At 37.9% G+C, this 20,289-nt stretch overlaps 1 protein-coding gene across 7 annotated transcripts in view; it reads left to right on the top strand.

Moving 5' to 3' along the window:
• The window catches only part of OPHN1 (oligophrenin 1), a 587,085-nt gene that overhangs the window by 458,951 nt on the left and 107,845 nt on the right, over nt 1-20,289 (top strand). For all 7 annotated transcript variants that reach the window (XM_077888989.1, XM_077888994.1, XM_077888992.1 and 4 more), the window contains one exon: nt 14,983-15,127. In XM_077888989.1, the coding sequence (XP_077745115.1) occupies nt 14,983-15,127 (145 nt within the window). The remainder of the gene's footprint in view (nt 1-14,982; nt 15,128-20,289) is intronic.

Genomic DNA, 20,289 nt, shown 5'->3' on the forward strand with positions numbered 1-20,289 from the left:
TTCCAGAGTGGCTGCACCACTTCACATTCCCACCAACAGTGCAAGAGGGTTCCCCTTTCTCCACATCCTCTCCAACATTTTTTTTTCCTGTCTTGTTAATTTTCCCCATTCTCACTGGTGTGAGGTGGTATCTCATTGTGGTTTTGATTTGTATTTCCCTGATGGCAAGTGATGCAGAGCATTTTGTCATGTGCATGTTGGCCACGTCTATGTCTTCCTCTGTGAAATTTCTGTTCATGTCTTTTGCCCATTTCATGATTGGATTGTTTGTTTCTTTGCTGTTGCGTTTAATAAGTTCCTTATAGATCTTGGATACTAGCCCTTTATCTGCTACGTCATTTGCAAATATCTTCTCCCATTCTGTAGGTTGTCTTAGTTTTGTTGACTGTCTCTTTTGATGTGCTGAAGCTTTTTATCTTGATGAAGTCCTAAAAATTCATTTTTGCTTTTGTTTCTCTTGCCTTCATGGATGTATCTTGCAAGGAGTTGCTGTGGCCAAGTTCAAAAAGGGTGTTGCCTGTGTTCTCTAGGATTTTGATGGTATCTTGTCTCACATTTAGATCTTTCATCCATTTTGAGTTTATCTTTGTGTATGGTGTAAAAGAATGGCCTAGTTTCATTCTTCTGCACGTGGCTGTCCAATTTTCCCAACACCATTTATTGAAGAGACTGTCTTTTTTCCAGTGGATAGTCTTTCCTGCTTTGTCGAATGTTAATTGACCATAGAGTTGAGGGTCCACTTCTGGATTCTCTATTCTGTTCCATTGATCTATGTGTCTGTTTTTCTGACAGTACCACACTGTCTTGAGACCATAGCTTTGTAGTACAACCTGAAATCTGGCATTGTGATGCCCCCAGATATGGTTTTCTTTTTTAATATTCCGCTGGCTATTCAGGGTATTTTCTGATTCCACACAAATCTTAAAATGATTTGTTCCAACTCTGAAGAAAGTCCATGGTATTTTGATAGGGATTGCATTAAATGTGTAAATTGCTGTGGGTAGCATTGAGATTTTCACAATATTAATTCTTTAATCCATGAGAATGAAATATTTTTCCATCTCTTTGTGTCTTCCTCAATTTCTTTCAGAAGTGTTCTGTAGTTTTGAGGGTATAGATCTTTTACCACTTTGGTTAGGTGTATTCCTAGGTATCTTATGCTTTTGTGTGCAATTGTAAATGGGATTGACTCCTTCATTTCTCTTTCTTCAGTTTCATTGTTAGTGTAGAGAAATGCCACTGATTTCGGGGCATTGATTGTGTATCCTGCCACACTGCCGAATTGCTGTATGAGTTCTACCAATCTTAGGGAGGAGTCTTTTGGGTTTTCTCTGTACACTATCCTGTCATCTGCAAAAAGGGAGAGTTTGACTTCTTCTTTGCCAATTTGAATGCCTTTTATTTCTTTTTGTTGCCTGCTTGCTGAGGCTAGGACTTCTAGTACTGTGTTGAATAGCAGGGGTAAGAGTGGATATCCCTGTCATGTTCCTGATCTTAAGGGAAAGGCTCCCAGTATTTCCCCATTGAGAATGTTATTTGTTGTGGGCTTTTTGTAGATGGCTTTTAGGATGCTGAGGAATGTTCCCTCTATCCCTACACTCTGAAGAGTTTTGATCAGGAATGGATGCTGTATTTTGGCCATTGCTTTCTCTGCATCTATTGAGATGATCATATGGCTCTTGTTTTTCTCTTGTTGATATGATCTATCAGAATGAGTGCTTTACAAGTTGAATCAGCCTTGCATCCCAGGGCTAAATCCCATTTGGTCATGGTTAATTATCTTCTTAATGAACTGTTGCATCCTATTGGCTAGTATCTTGTTGAGGAATTTTGCATCTGTGTTCATCATGGATATTGGTCTATAATTCTCCTTTTTGGTGGGGTCTTTGTCTGGTTTTGGAATGATGCTGGCCTCAAGGAACAAGTTTGGAAGTATTCCATCTCTTTCTATCTTTCCGAACAGCTTTAGTAGAATAGGTATGGTTTCTTCTTTAAACGTTTGATAGAATTCCCCTGGGAAGCCATCTGGCCCTGGAGTTTTGTTTCTTGGGAGGTTTTTGATGACTGCTTCAATTTCCTCCCTGGTTATCGACCTGTTCAGGTTTTCTATTTCTTCCTGTTCCAGCTTTGGTAGTTTGTGGTTTTCCAGAAATGCTCCATTTCTTGTAGATTGCATAATTTTTTGGCATATAGGTGCTCATAATAAGTTTTTAAAATCGTTTGTATTTCCTTGGTATTGGTGGTTATCTCTCCTTTTCATTTGTTATTTTATTAATTTGAGTCTTTTCTCCTTTGTTTTTAATAAGGCTGCCTAATGATTTTTCTATCTTATTAATTCCTTCAAAGAACAACTCCTTGTTTTGTTGATCTGTTCCACAGTTCTTCCGGTCTCTATTTCATTGAGTTCTGCTCGAGTCTTTATTAACTATCTTCTTCTGCCGGGTGTAGAATCTATTTGCTGTATTTTTTTCCAGCTCCCTTAGGTGCAAGGTTAGCTTTTGCATTTGAGTTCTTTCCAGTTTTTGGATGGATGCTTGTTTTGTGATGTATTTCCCCCTCAGGACTGCTTTTGCTGTATCCCAAAGATTTTGAATGGTTGTATTTTCATTCTCATTAGTTTCCATGAATCTTTTTAATTCTTCTCTAATTTCCTGGTTGACCGTTTCATCTTTTAGCAAGATGCTCTTTAACCTCCACATGTTTGAATTTCTTCCAACTTCTTCTTGTGTTTAAGTTCTAGTTTCAAAGCATTATGGTCTGAAAATATGCAGGGGGCAATCCCAATCTTTTGGTATCGGTTAAGACCTGATTTGTGACCCAGTATGTGGTCTATTCTGGAGAAAGTTCCATGTGCACTTGAGAAGAAGGTGTATTCAGTTGCGTTTGGATGCAAAGTTCTGTAAATACCTGTGAAATCTATCTGTTCCAATGTATCATTTAAAGCTCTTGTTTCTTTGGAGATGTTGTGCTCAGAAAATCTGTCAATTATAGAAAACGCAATGTTCAAGTCCCAGTATAAGTGTATTATTATCTAAGTATGTCTTAACTTTGCTTACTAATTGATTGATATACTTGGCAGCTCCTACATTAGGGGCATAAATATTCATTTGTTAGGTCCTCTTGTTGGATAGGTCCTTTAAGTATGATATAGTGTCCCTCTTCATCTCTTACTAAAGTCTTTGTGATAAACTTTAATTTATCTGATATAAGGATGGCTACCCCTGCTTTCTTTTGAGAACCATTTGAATGGTAAATGGTTCTCCAACCTTTTATTTTCAGGCTGTAGGTGTCCTTAGGTCTAAAATGAGTCTCTTGTAGACAGCAAGTAGATGGATCTTGCTTTTTTATCCAGTTGAAACCCTGTGTCTTTTGATCGGATCATTAGGCCCATTCACGTTCAGAATTACTCTTGAAAGATATGAATTTAGTGTCATCATGACCTATTCAGTCCCTGTTTTTGTGCATTATTTCTTTGGACTTCCTCTTTCTTTTACAGAGTCCCCCTTAATATTTCTTGCAGAGCTGGTTTGGTGGTCACATATTCTTTCAGTTTCTGCCTATCTTGAAAGTTCTTTATCTCTCCTTCTATTGTGAATGAGAGCCTTGCTGGATAGAGTATTCTTGGCTGCATGTTCTTCTCATTTAGGACCCTGAATATATCCTGCCAGCCCTTTCTGGCCTGCCAGGTCTCTGTGGAGAGGTCTACTGTTAATATAATACTTCTCCTGGTAAAGGTAGGGATTTCTTGTCTCTTGCTGCCTTAAGGATATTCTCTTTATCTTTGGAATTTGTGAGTTTCACTATTAAATGTTGGGTGTTGAATGATTTTTATGGATTTTGGGATGGATCTCTCCATCTCCTGGGTCTGAATGCCTGTTTCCCTCCCCAAGTTGCGGTAGTTGTCAGCTATGATTTGTTTTATACGCTTTCTGGTCCTCTGTCCCTTTCGGCACACTCTGGAACCCCAGTTAAACGTAGATTTTTCCTTCTGAGGCTGTCATTTATTCCCCTTAACCTATCCTCATGATCTTTTAATTGTTTTTCTTTTTTCCTCAGCTTCCTTCCTTACCATCAACTTGTCTTCTAAAACTCACTCACTCTTCTACCTCATTAACCCTTGTCTTTAGGACCTCCAGTTTGGATTGCATCTCATTTAATTGATTTTTAATTTCGGCCTGATTAGATCTAAATTCTGCAGTCATGAAGTCTCTTGAATCCTTTATGCTTTTTTCCAGCGCCACTAGTAGCTTTATAATTGTGCTTTTGAATTGGCTTTCTGACATTGAATTGTAATCCAAATTCTGTAACTCTGTGGCAGAGAGTACTGTTTCTAGTTCTTTCTCTTGTGAGTTTTTCCTTCTAGTCTTTTTGCTCAGTGCAGAGTGGCTAAAAACAAGTTGTACTGGAAAAAGGAAGGCAAAAGGGAAAAAATGGGGGGAACAAACAAACAAGAAAACAAAACAAGGAGGATAATCCTCTGATTCTATATACTGTAAGTCCCTCGACTTCCCCTGGAGCTTTCCAGCACTGCTTGGTTAAGAACTTGCTCTTCCAGGGGTCCTCTTGGTGGCTCAGCAGTTTAGCACTGCCTTCAGCCCTGGGCCTGATCCTGTAGTCCCGGGATTGAATCCCACATCGGGCTCCCTGCATGGAGGCTGCTTCTCCCTCTGCCTGTGTCTCTGCCTCTCTCTTTTTCTCTGTTTCTCTCATGAATAAGTAAATAAAATCTAAAAACAAACAAACAAACAAACAAAAAACATGCTCTTCCCCTGTTCTTCCAGCTGGTGTTCTCTGGGAGGGGCCTGCTGTGCTGATTCTCAGGTGTGTGCACCTGGGAGAGCTGCCCCACCCCTTCCACGTGCCGGGCTCAGTGGAAGCTGTTTATCCTGTGAGGTCCCTGTTCCTTGGCGGCCCTGCTCTGTCCCAGGCACAGGGTGACACCAGGAGCAACAACCACAGTGGCAGCGGCCAGCTCTCCAGCCCTAGAGTCAGCTCCAGAAGTATCTACCACAGTCTCCTGGTCCGCAGGGGCCTGGATATTCCAGGGGCAGTGCGCTGATCTGCACAGCTCGGTTCCGCCTGGGGGCAGGAGTCTCTTCGCTGTCCTGTGTCCTCCAGGCCTCCGCCTGTTCCAAGGGGAGCACTGGATCCTGGGCTGTGTCCACCGGCATCTTGAGCTCCGGGGCCTATGCTGCTGGAATTGCACTCTCGGGGCGGCGCAGCCCCCTCCGCCCAGAGCCACTCCCTGAGCTGCTCCCGAGTCCCCAGCGGGCGGCGCTCCAGCCCTTTACCGCCATGGTCCATGGTGTGTGGCATGCTCTCCTTCAGAGTGCACTTCCTCTGTTAGTGACCCCGGGAACCTGGGGGCTCCACTGCCCCTCCTGGGATCCTGCCCAAGTTCCCTGCCAGTGCCTTTCCATCCGGGAACATTAGTAAAGTTGCTGCTTCTCCGGGACTGGGCTTTCCTGTGCTGGAGACTCTTGCAGCCCGGCCTTATCCGGGCTCCTCGGGGGCTCTTCCCCCTTGGATGCTTCTTTATTGATTTTTTCCGTTTTCCTACCTTGATTGAAGCACGAACTCTTCTCATTGTAGTATTCCAGCTGTTCTCTCTTTAAATCTCAGGCTGAATTCATAGATTTTCAGGATGATTTGAAAGTTATCTAGGTAAGTTGGTGGGAACAGGTGACTTAGGGATCCTACTGTCCTGCCATCTTGCCCCGCCTCTTCAATAAATAAAATCTTTAAAAAAATAATTCCAGCTTGATTTTTTTACGTATAGAAGAGCCACTCCAGTTTCCTGAAGAGGGGGAAAGTAAGGGCTTATTTCCTTTCAAGTATTAGTGATAGCTTCTCCAACTTTCCATTTATGTTGCCTATTTTTCTCTCCTCTTTTAATCCTATGAAAAGGGGTAGGTAGATGGATTTATTCTGTGGTTACCCTAATGTGCTAGATGAGCATTCATGTCATTTTGCCCTAAATTCCCTTTCGAATTTCAGAGGAAGTGATTTGTGTAATCAATAAATGACTTAATATATACAAATGCTTAAAACTGCTTGATATATAGTAAGCACTGTATAGGAGTTGATCATTAAAAATAGCTCTGACCCATGGCTTGAACGTGGGAAAAGTTTGTTCCACCAAAGCCATTTTGTAATCAGTCTTCTAGGTCAGCAGCTGGTCCTACCATTTATGCCATTTACTGCCACTGCTGTCACTTCCTCCTTTGCACTGATTGCATGAGATACAAAGGAGCTATTTTTGTATTCTGTGCTGTCTGGTATTTGTCCCCATCCATCTCTAGGACAGCTGAATGCACTATGAGTTTCCCATTTCTTTAGGATTTGTTTCTTCTACCTTCAAAGGGTATACTGTTATTCCTTTCTGAGAACATGGTTAGAATGTCTTTTCATGGATACTCAAGAAGTTGACAGGGAATTGAGTGGAGCAGACTAGGTTTCTTTTCTTGTACCTTTGTTAACTCCATTCATCTCTAAAAGTATTCCCCTCATTAAAATTGGACTACCAGGGCATCTGGGTGGTTCAGTCAGTTAAATGTCTGCCTTCCACTCAGGTCATGATCCCCAGGTGTGGGATCGTGCCCTGCACTGGGCCTTCTGCTCAGCCATGAGTCTGCTTCTCCTTCTCCCTTTACCCTTCCCCCTGATCATTCTCTCTCTCTCTCTCTCTTTCTTTCTCCCATGCTCATGCTCTCTCTATATCAAATAAATAATTAAATAAAACCTTTTAAAAAATTGGGCTCCCAAAAGTACATCATCCCAGTAATCATGGGCCCATCATCTCTCTTTTCTCATAAGAGAAACTATGGAAATTTTTCCAGGATTTCCTTCTGAGGGTGACTAGTTAATCTGTACTTTATAGCTCTACTTTCAAAGAGCTAATAATATCCATTAGTTAAATAAATACTTATTAAATTATTATTGTATATATCTATAAACAAAACAAAGTTCCTTATTTCATGAATCTTATATTCTAGTTGGGTGAGACAAATGATAAACAATTTGATGTTTGCCGGGTGATAAGTGCCCTGAAGAAAAATAAAACAATGTAAGAGATTGTCATCTTATAGAAGGTTATATTAATATAATATAGTATGGGGGCAAAAAAGTGAATAAATTAAGGCTACAAACTATGGTGGATATCTTGGGGAAGAACTGCTTCTAGAATAATGAACAGCCAAGTGCAAAGGCCCTGAGGCAGAAATTTTTTGGCGTGTTGAACAGCTAAGAGACCAAAGTGGCCAGGGTTGAATGAGCAAACAGGACCATTTACTCCATTTCTTTTCTCAAAGGGAATAGCAATAACACATAAGTTAAAGCTCATTTAAAAAGAGATGTGAAATGAGACCTTTGGAGGGCCCACAGAACAGAGAGGTGGTGGATTCTTCCTACCACAGTAATTTCCAGTATTTCCCCATTAAAGCCTATCTCCAAAGTTTATATCTGTAGGCCAGCTTTGGGGAAGATGTTGCAATCCATGTTGACTGTAGGATTGTAAAAGTCATGTTTTAATTTTAGAGAGGCTACACAACAGGAAATGTCCTCTCTATTTTTCTAGACTTTTCTCATTTTAGAGAGTGTGAATTTAAGCCTAACAAGCACCTTCTCTGAGCTCTGCCTACTGGAACATTGGTAGAACTGGTCTCAAAAGGCTCCCAACCAATGCCTTAGTCTATTTGGAGAAGACAGGGACTATAGAAAGCATCCTGTCCAGGTAAACTTGGAATCTGTCATTATAAACCCTAGGAGTTGGTGAGCCTACATCCATCTTGGGGCCTGGGTAATACCTTAAAGAATAGGCTATGAGTAAGAAGCTTTGTAAATGAGAAGCGACTAATTTGTGTTACTGGAAGAGGGAAATAAAATCATTTAATCTGGCAGAGACCTTAAAGACCCAACAAGTTCACATCCCCTGATTTGTGTAGCATATAGCCACTTCACTCCTTATTGTTCCAATCTCAACTTCCCTCCTGCCCCAGCACCTTATCACCCATGTCAAGGAAATATGGGATTAAGTCCTTTTTAGGGTTGCTAATAGAATAGTTATTATTTATTGAGTGTTTAACATGTTGGGACTATGCTCTTTACATACATTCTCTTATTCAATTATTACAACAACCCTATGAGGTAGATGCAAAATTCAAACTGAGCCTCAAGTGTCAGTATCTAAACTATGTGTAAATACTTTGCCTGAGGTTGCTTAGCCAGTAAGTTGTAAAGCTCCAACACAAGTGATTATGACTCAAAGCTGACTCTAATCTCTATGCTATGCTGTCTTTTCCCAATTGCAGTTGCAGAAGGGATAAAGGAGAATAGGCTTTATTATTTAATAGGTCTTAAAGGGTATGGCAGCCAAGATTCATTTATTAATTCTGAAAACTGCCATTGAGCCCCTACCTTTTGTCTGGTGCCCTAGTAGGGCTGTTGCTTCTAAAGATGAATGAGACAAAAATATTTATTGTTATGAAACTCATGATACTGGCAGAGAATTTGGACCATCTAACACACAGGATATAGTACACTAACTACTGTGATGAAGATACACATCAGATGCTATGGGAGCACATGGAAGGGGATCATATCTCTTTTTGAGAGTCAGAGAAGGCTTCGTACACTGGGTAATGCATGAGTTGAGTTCTGAAAATCAAAGAGGAGTGGATTAATTAAGGTACAGACTAACCTATAACAAAGAGGACCACAAATTCAGTGACATAAATAAGATAGAGAAAAGTTTACCTCTCTCATGGAGAAGTCCAGAGATAAATAGTCCAAAATTTGTGGGGCAGTTCTGCCATCTTCACCACTTGGCCTCAATCTCTGGGTCCTAGACATCGGTCTTCATTATCACCCAAAGAGAAGGGGAAAAGAGATAGAATGGAACAAAGACAATTTCTTTGTTAAATCATGATCCAGAAGTTTGCATAAATTTATTTTCGCTTGTATTCTATTATCTAAAACTTAAGTACATGGTCTTACTTAGTTGCTAGAAGGCTAGAAAATGTAGGCATGGGTAGCAACTAAAACTTAGTGACTTCTAAGAGTAAAAGCAAGAAGAGAGGATAGATACTAAGAAGCAATTGGCAGTCTCTGCCATAACGGGGAGAAGTGTTATAAGCACAGAGAATTCTGTATACACAAGAGTGAGAAAACATGATATGTAAAAACTATAATACTTCAGTATTGCTGTAGTATAGTATGAATGTAGAAATAGTGGAAGATGAGACTGGAGATTGAAGGCAGTGGCCAGATTATGGAACACCTGAGTGCTAAGGAATTTAGAATTTATCCCAGAAATAGTGAGGTGTCACTGAAATATTTTAAGCAGAGGCGTAGCACAATTATATTTTGAATTTATGAAGGTCAATCAATCCATACTTTGGTAGACATATTAAAGGAAAAAGTGACAGGAGGCACAGAAAAACAGGAGATCATTGTAATAATATTAGGTGGATATAATGAGACATGGAACCAAGACAGTGGTAGTGAACAGAGAGGATATATTAGAGAGTTTAAGGAAGAATAATTGACAGAACTTGGTGAGTAAATGGATGTGAGCTATGAGGAAGAGGGAGAATACAAGGATAATAATGTCCAGATTTCTGGCTTGAATATTAGAATTGTTTTGATTAATAAACAGTTATAAAGAAAGATTTAAGTGTATGGAATTGTTGAATCATCGTACACCTCAAACTAACATAACAGTGTATGTTAACTATACTGGAATTAAAAGTTTTAAAAAAAGAAATGGCTGAGAACTTCTCAAATCTGGGGAGAGATTTATGAAGCTCAGAAGCACTCCAGAATTTCAACCTGAAAAAATCTTCTCCAAGACATCATGTAAAACGAAAATCATGAAATCATGATCATCATGTAAAATAAAAGAATTTTCAAAGCAGTAAGAGAGACAGAAAAAAATACTCACATATAAAGGAACCTTATAAAGCTATCAGTAGATTTCCCACAGATGTCTTTCAGGCTAAGAGAGAGTTGGTTAATATATGCAAAATGCTGAAAGAATTAAAATGCCAACCAAGAATATTTTACCTGGAAAAGTCAGCTTTCAGAAATGAAGGAGAGATAAAACTTTACCAAACAAACAAAAGCTGAGGGAGTTCTACTCTAGACCTGCCTCACAGGAAATACTGAAAGGAGTTCTTCAAGCTGAAATGAAAGGCCTCAAATTAGTAATATAAAAATATATGAAAATATAAAATCTACTGGTAAAAGTAAGTATATATTCAAATTCAGAACACTCTAATACTGTAATATGGTGGTATGTTAACTATGTAACCCTAATATAAATGTTAAAGTTCAAAACTGTTAAAATAACTTTAGGAACAATAATTTGTTAATAGGTACACAATATAAAAAGAGGTAAATTGTGCCATCAAAACCAAAATATGGGAGGAGGTGTAAAATGATAGAGGTTTTGTATACAATCAAAGATAGAGTTAGCAGCTTAAAAGAGATTGTTATATTGGTATTTTTGCTTATGGAAGCCTCATGGTAACCACAAAGCAAAAAATTTTAAGTAGATACACAAAAGATAAAGAGAAAGGAATCAAAACATGCCAGTTCAGAAAATGATCACTTCACTAGAAGAAAGGCAGCAAGAGAAGAGGAAAGGAACAGCAGAATTATAAAAGAGGCAGAAAACAATTATTAAGATAGAATTAGTAAATCCTTATCAATAATTATGTAAATATAAGTGGATTAAAATTTTCAATCAAGAGGCATAGAGTGCTGAATAGATTAAAAATAAGACCCAGCAATATGCTGCCTAAAAGAGATTCACTTCAGCTTTAAGGGCATGCATAGCCTCAAAATAAAGGGATGGTAAAAGATAATACCAAGCAAGTGGAAACCAAAAGAAAGAAGGGATAGCTATACTTACATGAGACAAGTAAACTTTAAGCCAAAGACTGTAACAAGAGACAAAGAAAGTCATTATATAATAAAATAGTCTACTTTTCAAGAGGATGTAACAAGTGTAAATATATATGCACCCAACATTAGAGAGCACTGAAATATATTAAGTAAATACTAACAAATTTGAAGGGAGAGAGGCAACTAAAAATAATAGTAGGGAAATTTAATACCCCTCATACAACCATGCATGTAGATCAATCCAGACAGAAAATCGATAAAGAAATATTGGACTTGCATTATACTTCAGACAAAATGAACCTAACAGACATTTATAGCACACTGCATAACAGCAACGCAATACTCATTTTTCTCAAGTGCACATGGAACTTTATAAAGCATAGATCATTGCTGCTATAAACATCAGGGTGCAGGTGTCTCGGCGTTTCATTGCATCTGAATCCTTGGGGTAAATCCCCAACAGTGCAATTGCTGGGTCATAGGGCAGGTCTATTTTATAGCAGCAATGTCCACAATAGCCAAACTGTGGAAGGAGCCTCGGTGTCCATCGAAAGATGAATGGATAAAGAAGATGTGGTTTATGTATACAATGGAATATTACTCAGCCATTAGAAACGACAAATACCCACCATTTGCTTCAATGTGGATGGAACTGGAGGGTATTATGCTGAGTGAAGTAAGTCAATCGGAGAAGGACAAATATTGTATGTTCTCATTCATTTGGGGAATATAAATAATAGTGAAAGGGAATATAAGGGAAGGGAGAAGAAATGCGTGGGAAATATCAGAAAGGGAGACAGAACGTAGAGACTCCTAACTCTGGGAAACGAACTAGGGGTGGTGGAAGGGGAGGAGGGCGGGGGGTGGGAGTGAATGGGTGATGGCACTGAGGGGGGCACTTGACGGAATGAGCACTGGGTGTTATTCTGTATGTTGGTAAATTGAACACCAATAAAAAATAAATTTATTATAAAAAAATAAAATAAAGCATAGATCATATGCTAGGTTACAAAACAAGCCTTAGCAAATGGATGAAGATTGAAGTCATACCAAGTATCTTTTCTGACTAGAATGCTATGAAACTAGGGATCCCTGGGTGGCGCAGCGGTTTGGCGCCTGCCTTTGGCCCAGGGCGCGATCCTGGAGACCCGGGATCGAATCCCACATCGGGCTTCCGGTGCATGGAGCCTGCTTCTCCCTCTGCCTATGTCTCTGCCTCTCTCTTTCTCTCTCTGTGACTATCATAAATAAATAAAAATTAAAAAAAAAGTTATAGAATGCTATGAAACTAGGAATCAATAACAGGAGGAAAACTGGAAATTCACAAATATATGGTAATTTAACAACACACTACTGAACAACCAATGGGTCAAGGAAGAAATCAAAAGGGAAATTTAAAAATCTTGAAACAAATCACAATGGAAAAACAGTATATCAAACTTATGGGATGCAGCAAAAGAAGTTCTAAGAGGGAGTTTTATACTGATAAACACCAACAGTAAGACAAAAGAAAGATGACACCCATGTCGCAACCTAGCATTCTTGCTGCTGGATCTGTCCAGCTGCCTGCATGCCCCACATCTGCATTGCCCAACACCCATAGCACTTAATTATTTTATTTTCCACTGTGCCTGGTGAGAACAGGAAATCTTCTACACACTGTGTGATCCTAGGTAATTTGTCCCTTTAATTCAATTGTGTGGTTTTTTCCTCACACATAAGTATTGATCCCTACTCATCTAAAGTCTTAAAGAGGACCTCTGCAGCTCTTCAGAGCTCTTTGTGCAGCTATCTTCTCTCTGATATTTTGCCCTGAAAAATTCTCTTTCTTGCCCTCTCCATACTTGCAACTCAGTGTCCTCAACTTAAACAGACTGATGGGCTCCTTCTGAGTTTCCCTCCATATATTATGGCTTGCAGACTATCTCCAGGCTGTAAACTGTGAATATCATGAGGCTCACCTCATTTCTTTTTCCTGTCTCTCATGGATCACTGTCTTTCATTGCCAGATTTCCAATGCCTTGAAAACCATTGTTATGTGGGTTTTTTTTTCTAGTTTTTAAATTATTACTGGCAGAAGATGCAAACCTAATACTTTCTGTGCTATCTTGGCTAAAAGTGGAAGTAGCTGTTACAGTCTTTTCAGAGGACAGTTTGGCCTTTTATAACAGTATTTTAAATGTGTTTTTCTTTTGACCCGGCAATTCCAGTCAGTCTTCTAGTTGCTGGAGATTTAGCAGTGAACATGATAATGTACTTCCATGTAGCTTACAGTAGATTAGAGTGGCAGACACAAAGACAAAATAAGTAATTACAATATGCCTTGTTAGGAAGTAATAAATGCTAAGGAGAAAAAAAACTTAGGGAAGGGGGATAGGAGGCATTGCATACAGGAAGGTGTATTAAAATTTTAGATACATTCACTTAGATGGACTCACTGAGAGGATTATATTTGATTATAGCCTACGATTAAGAGAGCAAGCTATATAGATAGATACCTGGAAGAAGAGCACTCCAGGTAGATGAAACACTCAGTGCAAAGGCCCTGGTGTGTTTGATAAATAGCAAGGGACATTCTTTACAACTCCTATAGTGCATAAGCATATTCTCACAAAATAGTAGTTATTTAGAATATTATTACTAATGATTGTGAAACTGGATGGCCTCAAAGCTTATCTGCTTGCTACTATGTCATACTCTCTCTTTCCTATACCATGAGACATTGAGACATGTATTGCCTTGTGATTGTGTTTGCACTACATTCTATCATTGCTCAGCTTTTACAGAGTTTCCTTGTAAGTTCTATGACTATGGAGCCTGATAAAATGTTGGTCTCTGACATTTCTCTTTGCACCAATTATTGGGGTTTATTTTATTTTTTTTTATTTTTATTTTTTTATTTTATTTTTTTAAGATTTTATTTATTTAATCATGAAAGACACACACACACACACACACAGAGAGAGAGAGAGAGAGAGAGAGAGAGAGAAAGGCACAGGCACAGGCAGAGGGAGAAGCAGGCTCCATGCCAGGAGCCCGAGGTGGGACTCGATCCTGGGTCTCCAGGATCACGCCCTGGGCTGAAGGCGGCGCTAAACTGCTGAGCCACCGGGGCTGCCCTGGGATTGATTTTATTATCGCACTACCAAATTGTACCCTTCCTTCCTCACCATGTGTGCATCCTCTCAAAATGTGCACTCTGGCCAAAAGTTCAGTCTCTCCAGAGACAAGAAAGATTTTCAAATACATATTGAGACACTATATAAAATTTGTAATCATTAGAGTTGCACGGTTGGCTCAGTTGGTTAGGCATCTGACTCTTGATGTCAACTTGGGTCTTGATCTCAGGGTTGTGAGTTCAAGACCCATGCTGGGCTCCGTGCTGGGCATGGACCCTGCTTTAAAAAAATTGTAATGATAACTTCTCCCTCATTTGTCCAGCACTTTTTACAACGTATAACACATTTTGTTTTTGCCCTTTTTTGAATAAGTAATACGTACATGGTATGAAATTTTGAAAGATCAAATTATATAAGAATGAGAAAGAAGTTTCTTCCATCCTTTCATCAGCCACTCATTATTCCTATCTTGAAGCAAACAATCTAACTAGTTTCTTTGGTATCCTTTCAGAAATATTGGGTGCATTTTAGTAACTATCTACACCCTACTCCTACCCATACAATGTACCTTGAGTACCCTTTTCACTTGATTCTCATCGCACATTGGGAGGTATGTGGTACTCTCCCTATGTTACAGATGAGGAGTCTAAAGCTCAGAGATAGGGGGTGACTTGCCTAGGCAGTAAGTGAAAAATCTGGGACTGATATTGCAGTTTTTGTCTGAATTCTTTCCTCCACATTGTGATGTGCCAGGTCCTGTGTCTTAAACATGATAGGAGACTTCTAAAAACTTGCTGGTAGCTGGAGTGATTTTAAAAATCCCAATTTCTTTTGTCATACTATAGTTGCTATGGCAGACTCTAGATGTAGTGCTGGTGGGCACCAACTGGTAGTTAGCATTAGGGAAACAAAAACTTGATCTTTCTAATTGTTTCCTGAAAATATTCTCCTTTTACAGATCTATTCGGGTCCACCTGAGGAAAGTGCTACACCCCCAGTCCCTCCGCCTCGAGTAACAGCAAGAAGGCACAAACCAATCACAATTTCAAAGCGCTTGCTGCGGGAAAGAACAGTTTTTTATACTTCTGTGGATGAAAGTGAAGGTCAGTACTAAGATATTTCCTTAGCTTCTTAATAAAATTGGAAGTGACTGAATTCCTGCAATCTCATGATAAAACTTCAATGGATGAGGAGTTGTTTCATATGGATGAGCAAAGAAAGTGGTTTCTTGAGATGGAACCTACTCCTGGTGAAGATGCTATAAAGACTATTCAAATGACAAAAAAGGTTTTTGAATATTTCATAAACTTACTTAATAAAGCAGTAGCAGAGTTTGAGAGTATCAGCTCCAATTTTGAAAATTCTATTGTGGATAAAATGCCATCGAACAGCATAGCATATTAAAGAGATGGCTTGTGAAAAGAAAATTCAATCAATGCAGCAAACTTCATTATTGTCTTATTTTAAGAAATTGCCACAGCTAGCCCAACCTTCAGCAGCCATCAACAATATAGCCAGATCCTTTTCCAGCATAAGGATTATGACTTACTGAAATCTCAGATGATTCATAGCATTTTTAAAGCAATAAAGTATTCTTTTATTTATTAAGCTTTTATTTTAATTCCAAAATAGCTAATATAAAGTGTTATATTAGTTTCAGATGTACAATGTAGTGATTCAACACTTACATACAACACCTGGTGTTCATTACAACAAATGTACTCCTTAATTCTCATCACCCATTTTATCCATTCCCCCTATTTTATCCACTTCCCTTCTGGTAACCAAAAGTTTATTCCCTATAGTTAAAAGTCTGTTACTTTCTCTCTCTCTCTCTCTCTTTTCCCCTTTACTATATTGTTTCATTTCTTAAGTTCCACATATGAGAGAAATCATATGGTATTTGTCTTTTTCTGAGGAACTTATTTCATTTAACATAATACTTTCTAGCTCTACACATATCATTGCAAATGGTAAGATTTCATTCTTTCTTATGGATAAGTATCGTTGATATATATATATATATATATATATCACATCTTCTTTATCCATGCATATATCGAAGGACACTTGAGCTGCTTCCACAATTTTTTTTTGTAATAATGCTTCTATAAACATAAGGATGCATGTTTCCCTTTGAATTAGTGTTTTTGTATTCTTTGGATAAATAATCAGCATAATTACTGGATCATAGGGTAGTTCTATTTTTAATTATTTGAGGAACCTCCTTACTGTTTTCCACAGTGGCTGTACAAGTTTACATTCCCACCAACAGTGCACTGTATTTCCTTTCTCTGAATATCTTCTCCAATACTTGTTTCTTATATTTTTAACTTTAGCCCTTATGACAGATTTGAGGTTATATCTCATTTTTTTAATGGTGAGGTGATATCTCATTATAATTTTGATTTGCATTTCCCTGAAGATGAGTGATGTTCAGCATCTTTTCATGTGCCTGTTAGCCATTTGTATGTCTTCTCTAGAGAAATGTCTGTTCCTTTTTCTGCCCATTTTTGATTGGATTATTTGGATTTTAGGTATTGAGTTATATAAGCTCTTTTTTTATTTTATTTTATTTATTTATTCATGAGAGACACACACACAGGGGTGGGGGGTAGAGACACAGGCAGAGGGAGAAGCAGGCTCCATGCAGGGAGCCCGATGTGGAACTTGATCCCGGGACTCCAGGATCATGCCCTGGGCCGAAGGCAGGTGCTAAACCGCTGAGCCACCCAGGGATCCCCTATAAGCTCTTTATATATTTTGGATACTAACCCTTAATCAGATATGTCATTTGCAAATATCTTCTCCCATTCAGCAGGTTACCTTTTAGTTTTGCTGATTGTTTCCTTTACTGTGTGGGAGCTTTTACTTTGATGTAGTACCAATAGTTTATCTTTGCTTTTGTTTCCCTTTCCTCAGGAGACATACTTACAAAAATGATCCTATGGCTGTTGTCAGAGACATTACTGCCTGTGCTCTCTTCTAGGATTTTTAGGGCTACAGTTCTCACATTTGCATCTTTAATTAATTTTGAGTTTATTTTTGTGTATGACATAAGAAAGTGGTCCAGTTTCATTCTTTTCAATGCACCTGACCAATTTTCCCAATACCATTTGTAGAAGAGACTATCTTTTCCCCATTACATATTCTGTCCTCCTTTTTTGAAGATTGATTAATTATATATTTCTGAGTTTTCTATTCTGTTCCATTGATCTATCCATTTATTTTTGTGCCAGTACCAAATTGTTTTGACTACTCCTACTTTGTAGTATATCTTAAAGACAGGAATTGTGATACCCCATGTTTTGTTTTACTTTTTGAAGATTGCTTTGGCTATTTGGGGTCTTTTTTGGTTCCATATAAGTCTTAGGGTTGTTTTTTTCCAGTTCTGTGAGAAATACCACTGGTATTTTGATAGGGATTTATTCAAATCTCTAGAAGGCTTTGGGAAGTATAGATATTTTAATAATATTTGCTCTACTCTGTGAGCATGGAATGTCTTTCCATTTCTTCATGTCATCTTTAATTTCTTTCATTAATGTTTTAGTTTTCAGAGTACAGGTTTTTCACCTCTTTGGCTAAGTTTATTCCTAGGTACTTTATTATTTTTGGTTCAATTTTAAATAGAATTGTTTTTTAATTTCTCTTTCTACTGTTTCATTACTATATAAAAATGTATTTAATTTTCTGAACATTGATTTTGTATCCTGCAACTTTATGAGTTTATTTATTGTTCTAGTAGTTTTTTGGTAGAGTCTTCAGGTCTTTCTCTATACAGTATCATGTTATCTGCAAACAGTAAAGGTTTTACTTCTTCCTTCCCAGTTTGAATGCCATTTATTTCTTTTTCTTGTCTGATTTCTGTGGATAGAACTCCAGTACTATGTTGAAAAAAAGTGAGGAGAGTGGATATCCTTGTCTTCGTCATAATCTTAGGGGAAAAGCTCTTAGTTTCTCTCCATTGAGTATGATGTTCACTACAAGTTTTTCATATAAGACCTTTATGTAGAGTTACATTCCCTCCAGACCTACTTTGTTGAGTTTTTTTTTCATTAATGGATGGGTACTTTGTTAAATGTCTTTTTTGCATTAATTGAAATGATCATGTTTTTTGTCCTTTCCCCTATTGATGTGATGTATCACATTGATTAATTTGCTAATATGGAACCACCCTTACATTCTTGGAATAAATTCCCCCTTGATTGTGGGTGAATTAATATTTTAAAGTATTGTTATACTTGATTTGCTAGTATTTTGTTGAGAGTTTTTGCATCTATGTTCAACAGACATAGCAGTTTGTGGTTCTTTTTTGTGTTGTCTTTGTCTGGTTTTGGTATCAAGGTAATGCTGACCTCATAGAATGAATTTGGGAGTTTTCCTTCCTTTTCAAATTTTGGAATATTTGGAGATGAATAGGTATCAAATCTTCTTGAAATGTCTGGTAGAATTTGGCTGTGAAGCTGTCTTGTCCTAGACTTCTGTTTTTTGGGGAGGTTTTGATTACTGAATTCAATTTATTTGGTGGTTATTGGTCTATTCTTTTCTATTTCTTCCTGCTCCAGTTTTGATAGGTTATATGATTCTAGGAATTTATCCATTTCTTCTAGGTTGTCTAATTTATTGGCATATAGTTTCTCATATTTTCTTACATTTGGTTGTATTTCTGTGGTGGTAGTTGCTATTTCTGCTCTCTCATTTGTGATTTTATTTATTTGAATAATTTCTCTTTTTTTCTGGTGAGTGAGGCTAGAGGTTTATCAATTGTTTATCTTCTCAAAGAAACAGGTCCTGGTTTCGTTGATCTGTTCTATAAGGGCTTTTGTTTTGTTTTAGTTTCTATATTTTTTTTTCTACTCTATTTATTATTTCTCTCCTTCTGCTTGGGTTTTGGATTTGTTTTGTTCTTTTTCTAGCTTCTTTGTGTGTAAAATTAGGTCATTTATTTGACATTTTTTTCTTGCTTCTAGAGATAGTCTGTATTGCTATAAGCTTCCCTTTTAGAACTGCTTTTGCTGCATCCCAATGGATTTTGGACTATTGTGTTTTCTTTTTCATTTTGTTTCCATGTAATTTATTTCTTCTTTGATCGATTGGTTGACCCATTCATTGTTTAGTAGCATGTGTTTGTGCTTTTTCCAGATTTTTTCTTGTGATTGATTCATAGTTTCATAGCATGGTGGTAAGAAAATATGCATGGTATTACTTTAATCTTTTTTAATTTGTTGAGACTTGCCTTCTGGAATAATATATGATATATTCTGGAGAATGTGTCACATGTACTTGAAAAGAATGTATATTCTGCTGTTTCAGGATGGAATGTTCTGAATATAACTGCTAAATCCATCTGGACCAATGTAGCATTCAAAGCAACTATTTCCTTATTGTTTTCTGATTGGATAATCCATCCATTGATAGAAGTGTGGTGTTAAGGTCCCCTACTATTACTGTAGTACTATCAATTTGTTCCTTTCTTTGTTGTTAACTGTTTTATGTATTTGGTAACAACATGTTGGGTGCATAAACATTTACAGCTGTTATATCCTCTTGTTGGATTTTCCCCTGTATTATTATATACTGTCCTTCTTTATCTCATGTTACAGTCTTTGTTTTAAAGCCTATTTTTTCCAAGTCCCAGGATATAAAATTGACACACAGAAGTCAGTTCCATTTCTATACAGTAACAATGACACATCAGAAAAAGAAATCAAGGAGTTGATCTCATTTACAATCACATTAAAAACCATAAGATTCTTGTGAATAAGCCTAACTAAAGAGGTAAATGATCTATATTCTGAAAACTATAGAACACTTATGAAGGAAATTGAAGAAGACACAATGAAGTGGAAAAACCTTCCATACTCTTGGACTGGAAGAACAAATATTGTTAAAATGTCTATGCTGCCCAAAGCAGTCTACGCATTCAATACAATTCCTATCAAAATACCATCAACATTTTTCACAGAGCTGGAACAAACAATTCTAAAATTTGTATAGAATCAGGAAAGACCTTGAATAGCCAAAAGAATGTTGAAAAAGAACCAAAGCTAGAGGCATCACAATTCCAGACTTCAAGCTGTATTACAAAGCTGTAATCATCAGGGCACCTGGGAGGCTCAGTTGATGGGGTGTTTGCCTTTGGCTTAGGTCATGATCCCAGGGTCCTGGGATCGAGTCCCACATTAGGCTCCCCGTGGGGAGCCTGCTTCTCCCTCTGCCTATGTATCTGCCTCTCTCTCTGTCTCTCATGAATAAATAAATAGAA

Source organism: Canis aureus, chromosome X (assembly GCF_053574225.1).
Source record: "Canis aureus isolate CA01 chromosome X, VMU_Caureus_v.1.0, whole genome shotgun sequence".
Taxonomy (NCBI): domain Eukaryota; kingdom Metazoa; phylum Chordata; class Mammalia; order Carnivora; family Canidae; genus Canis; species Canis aureus.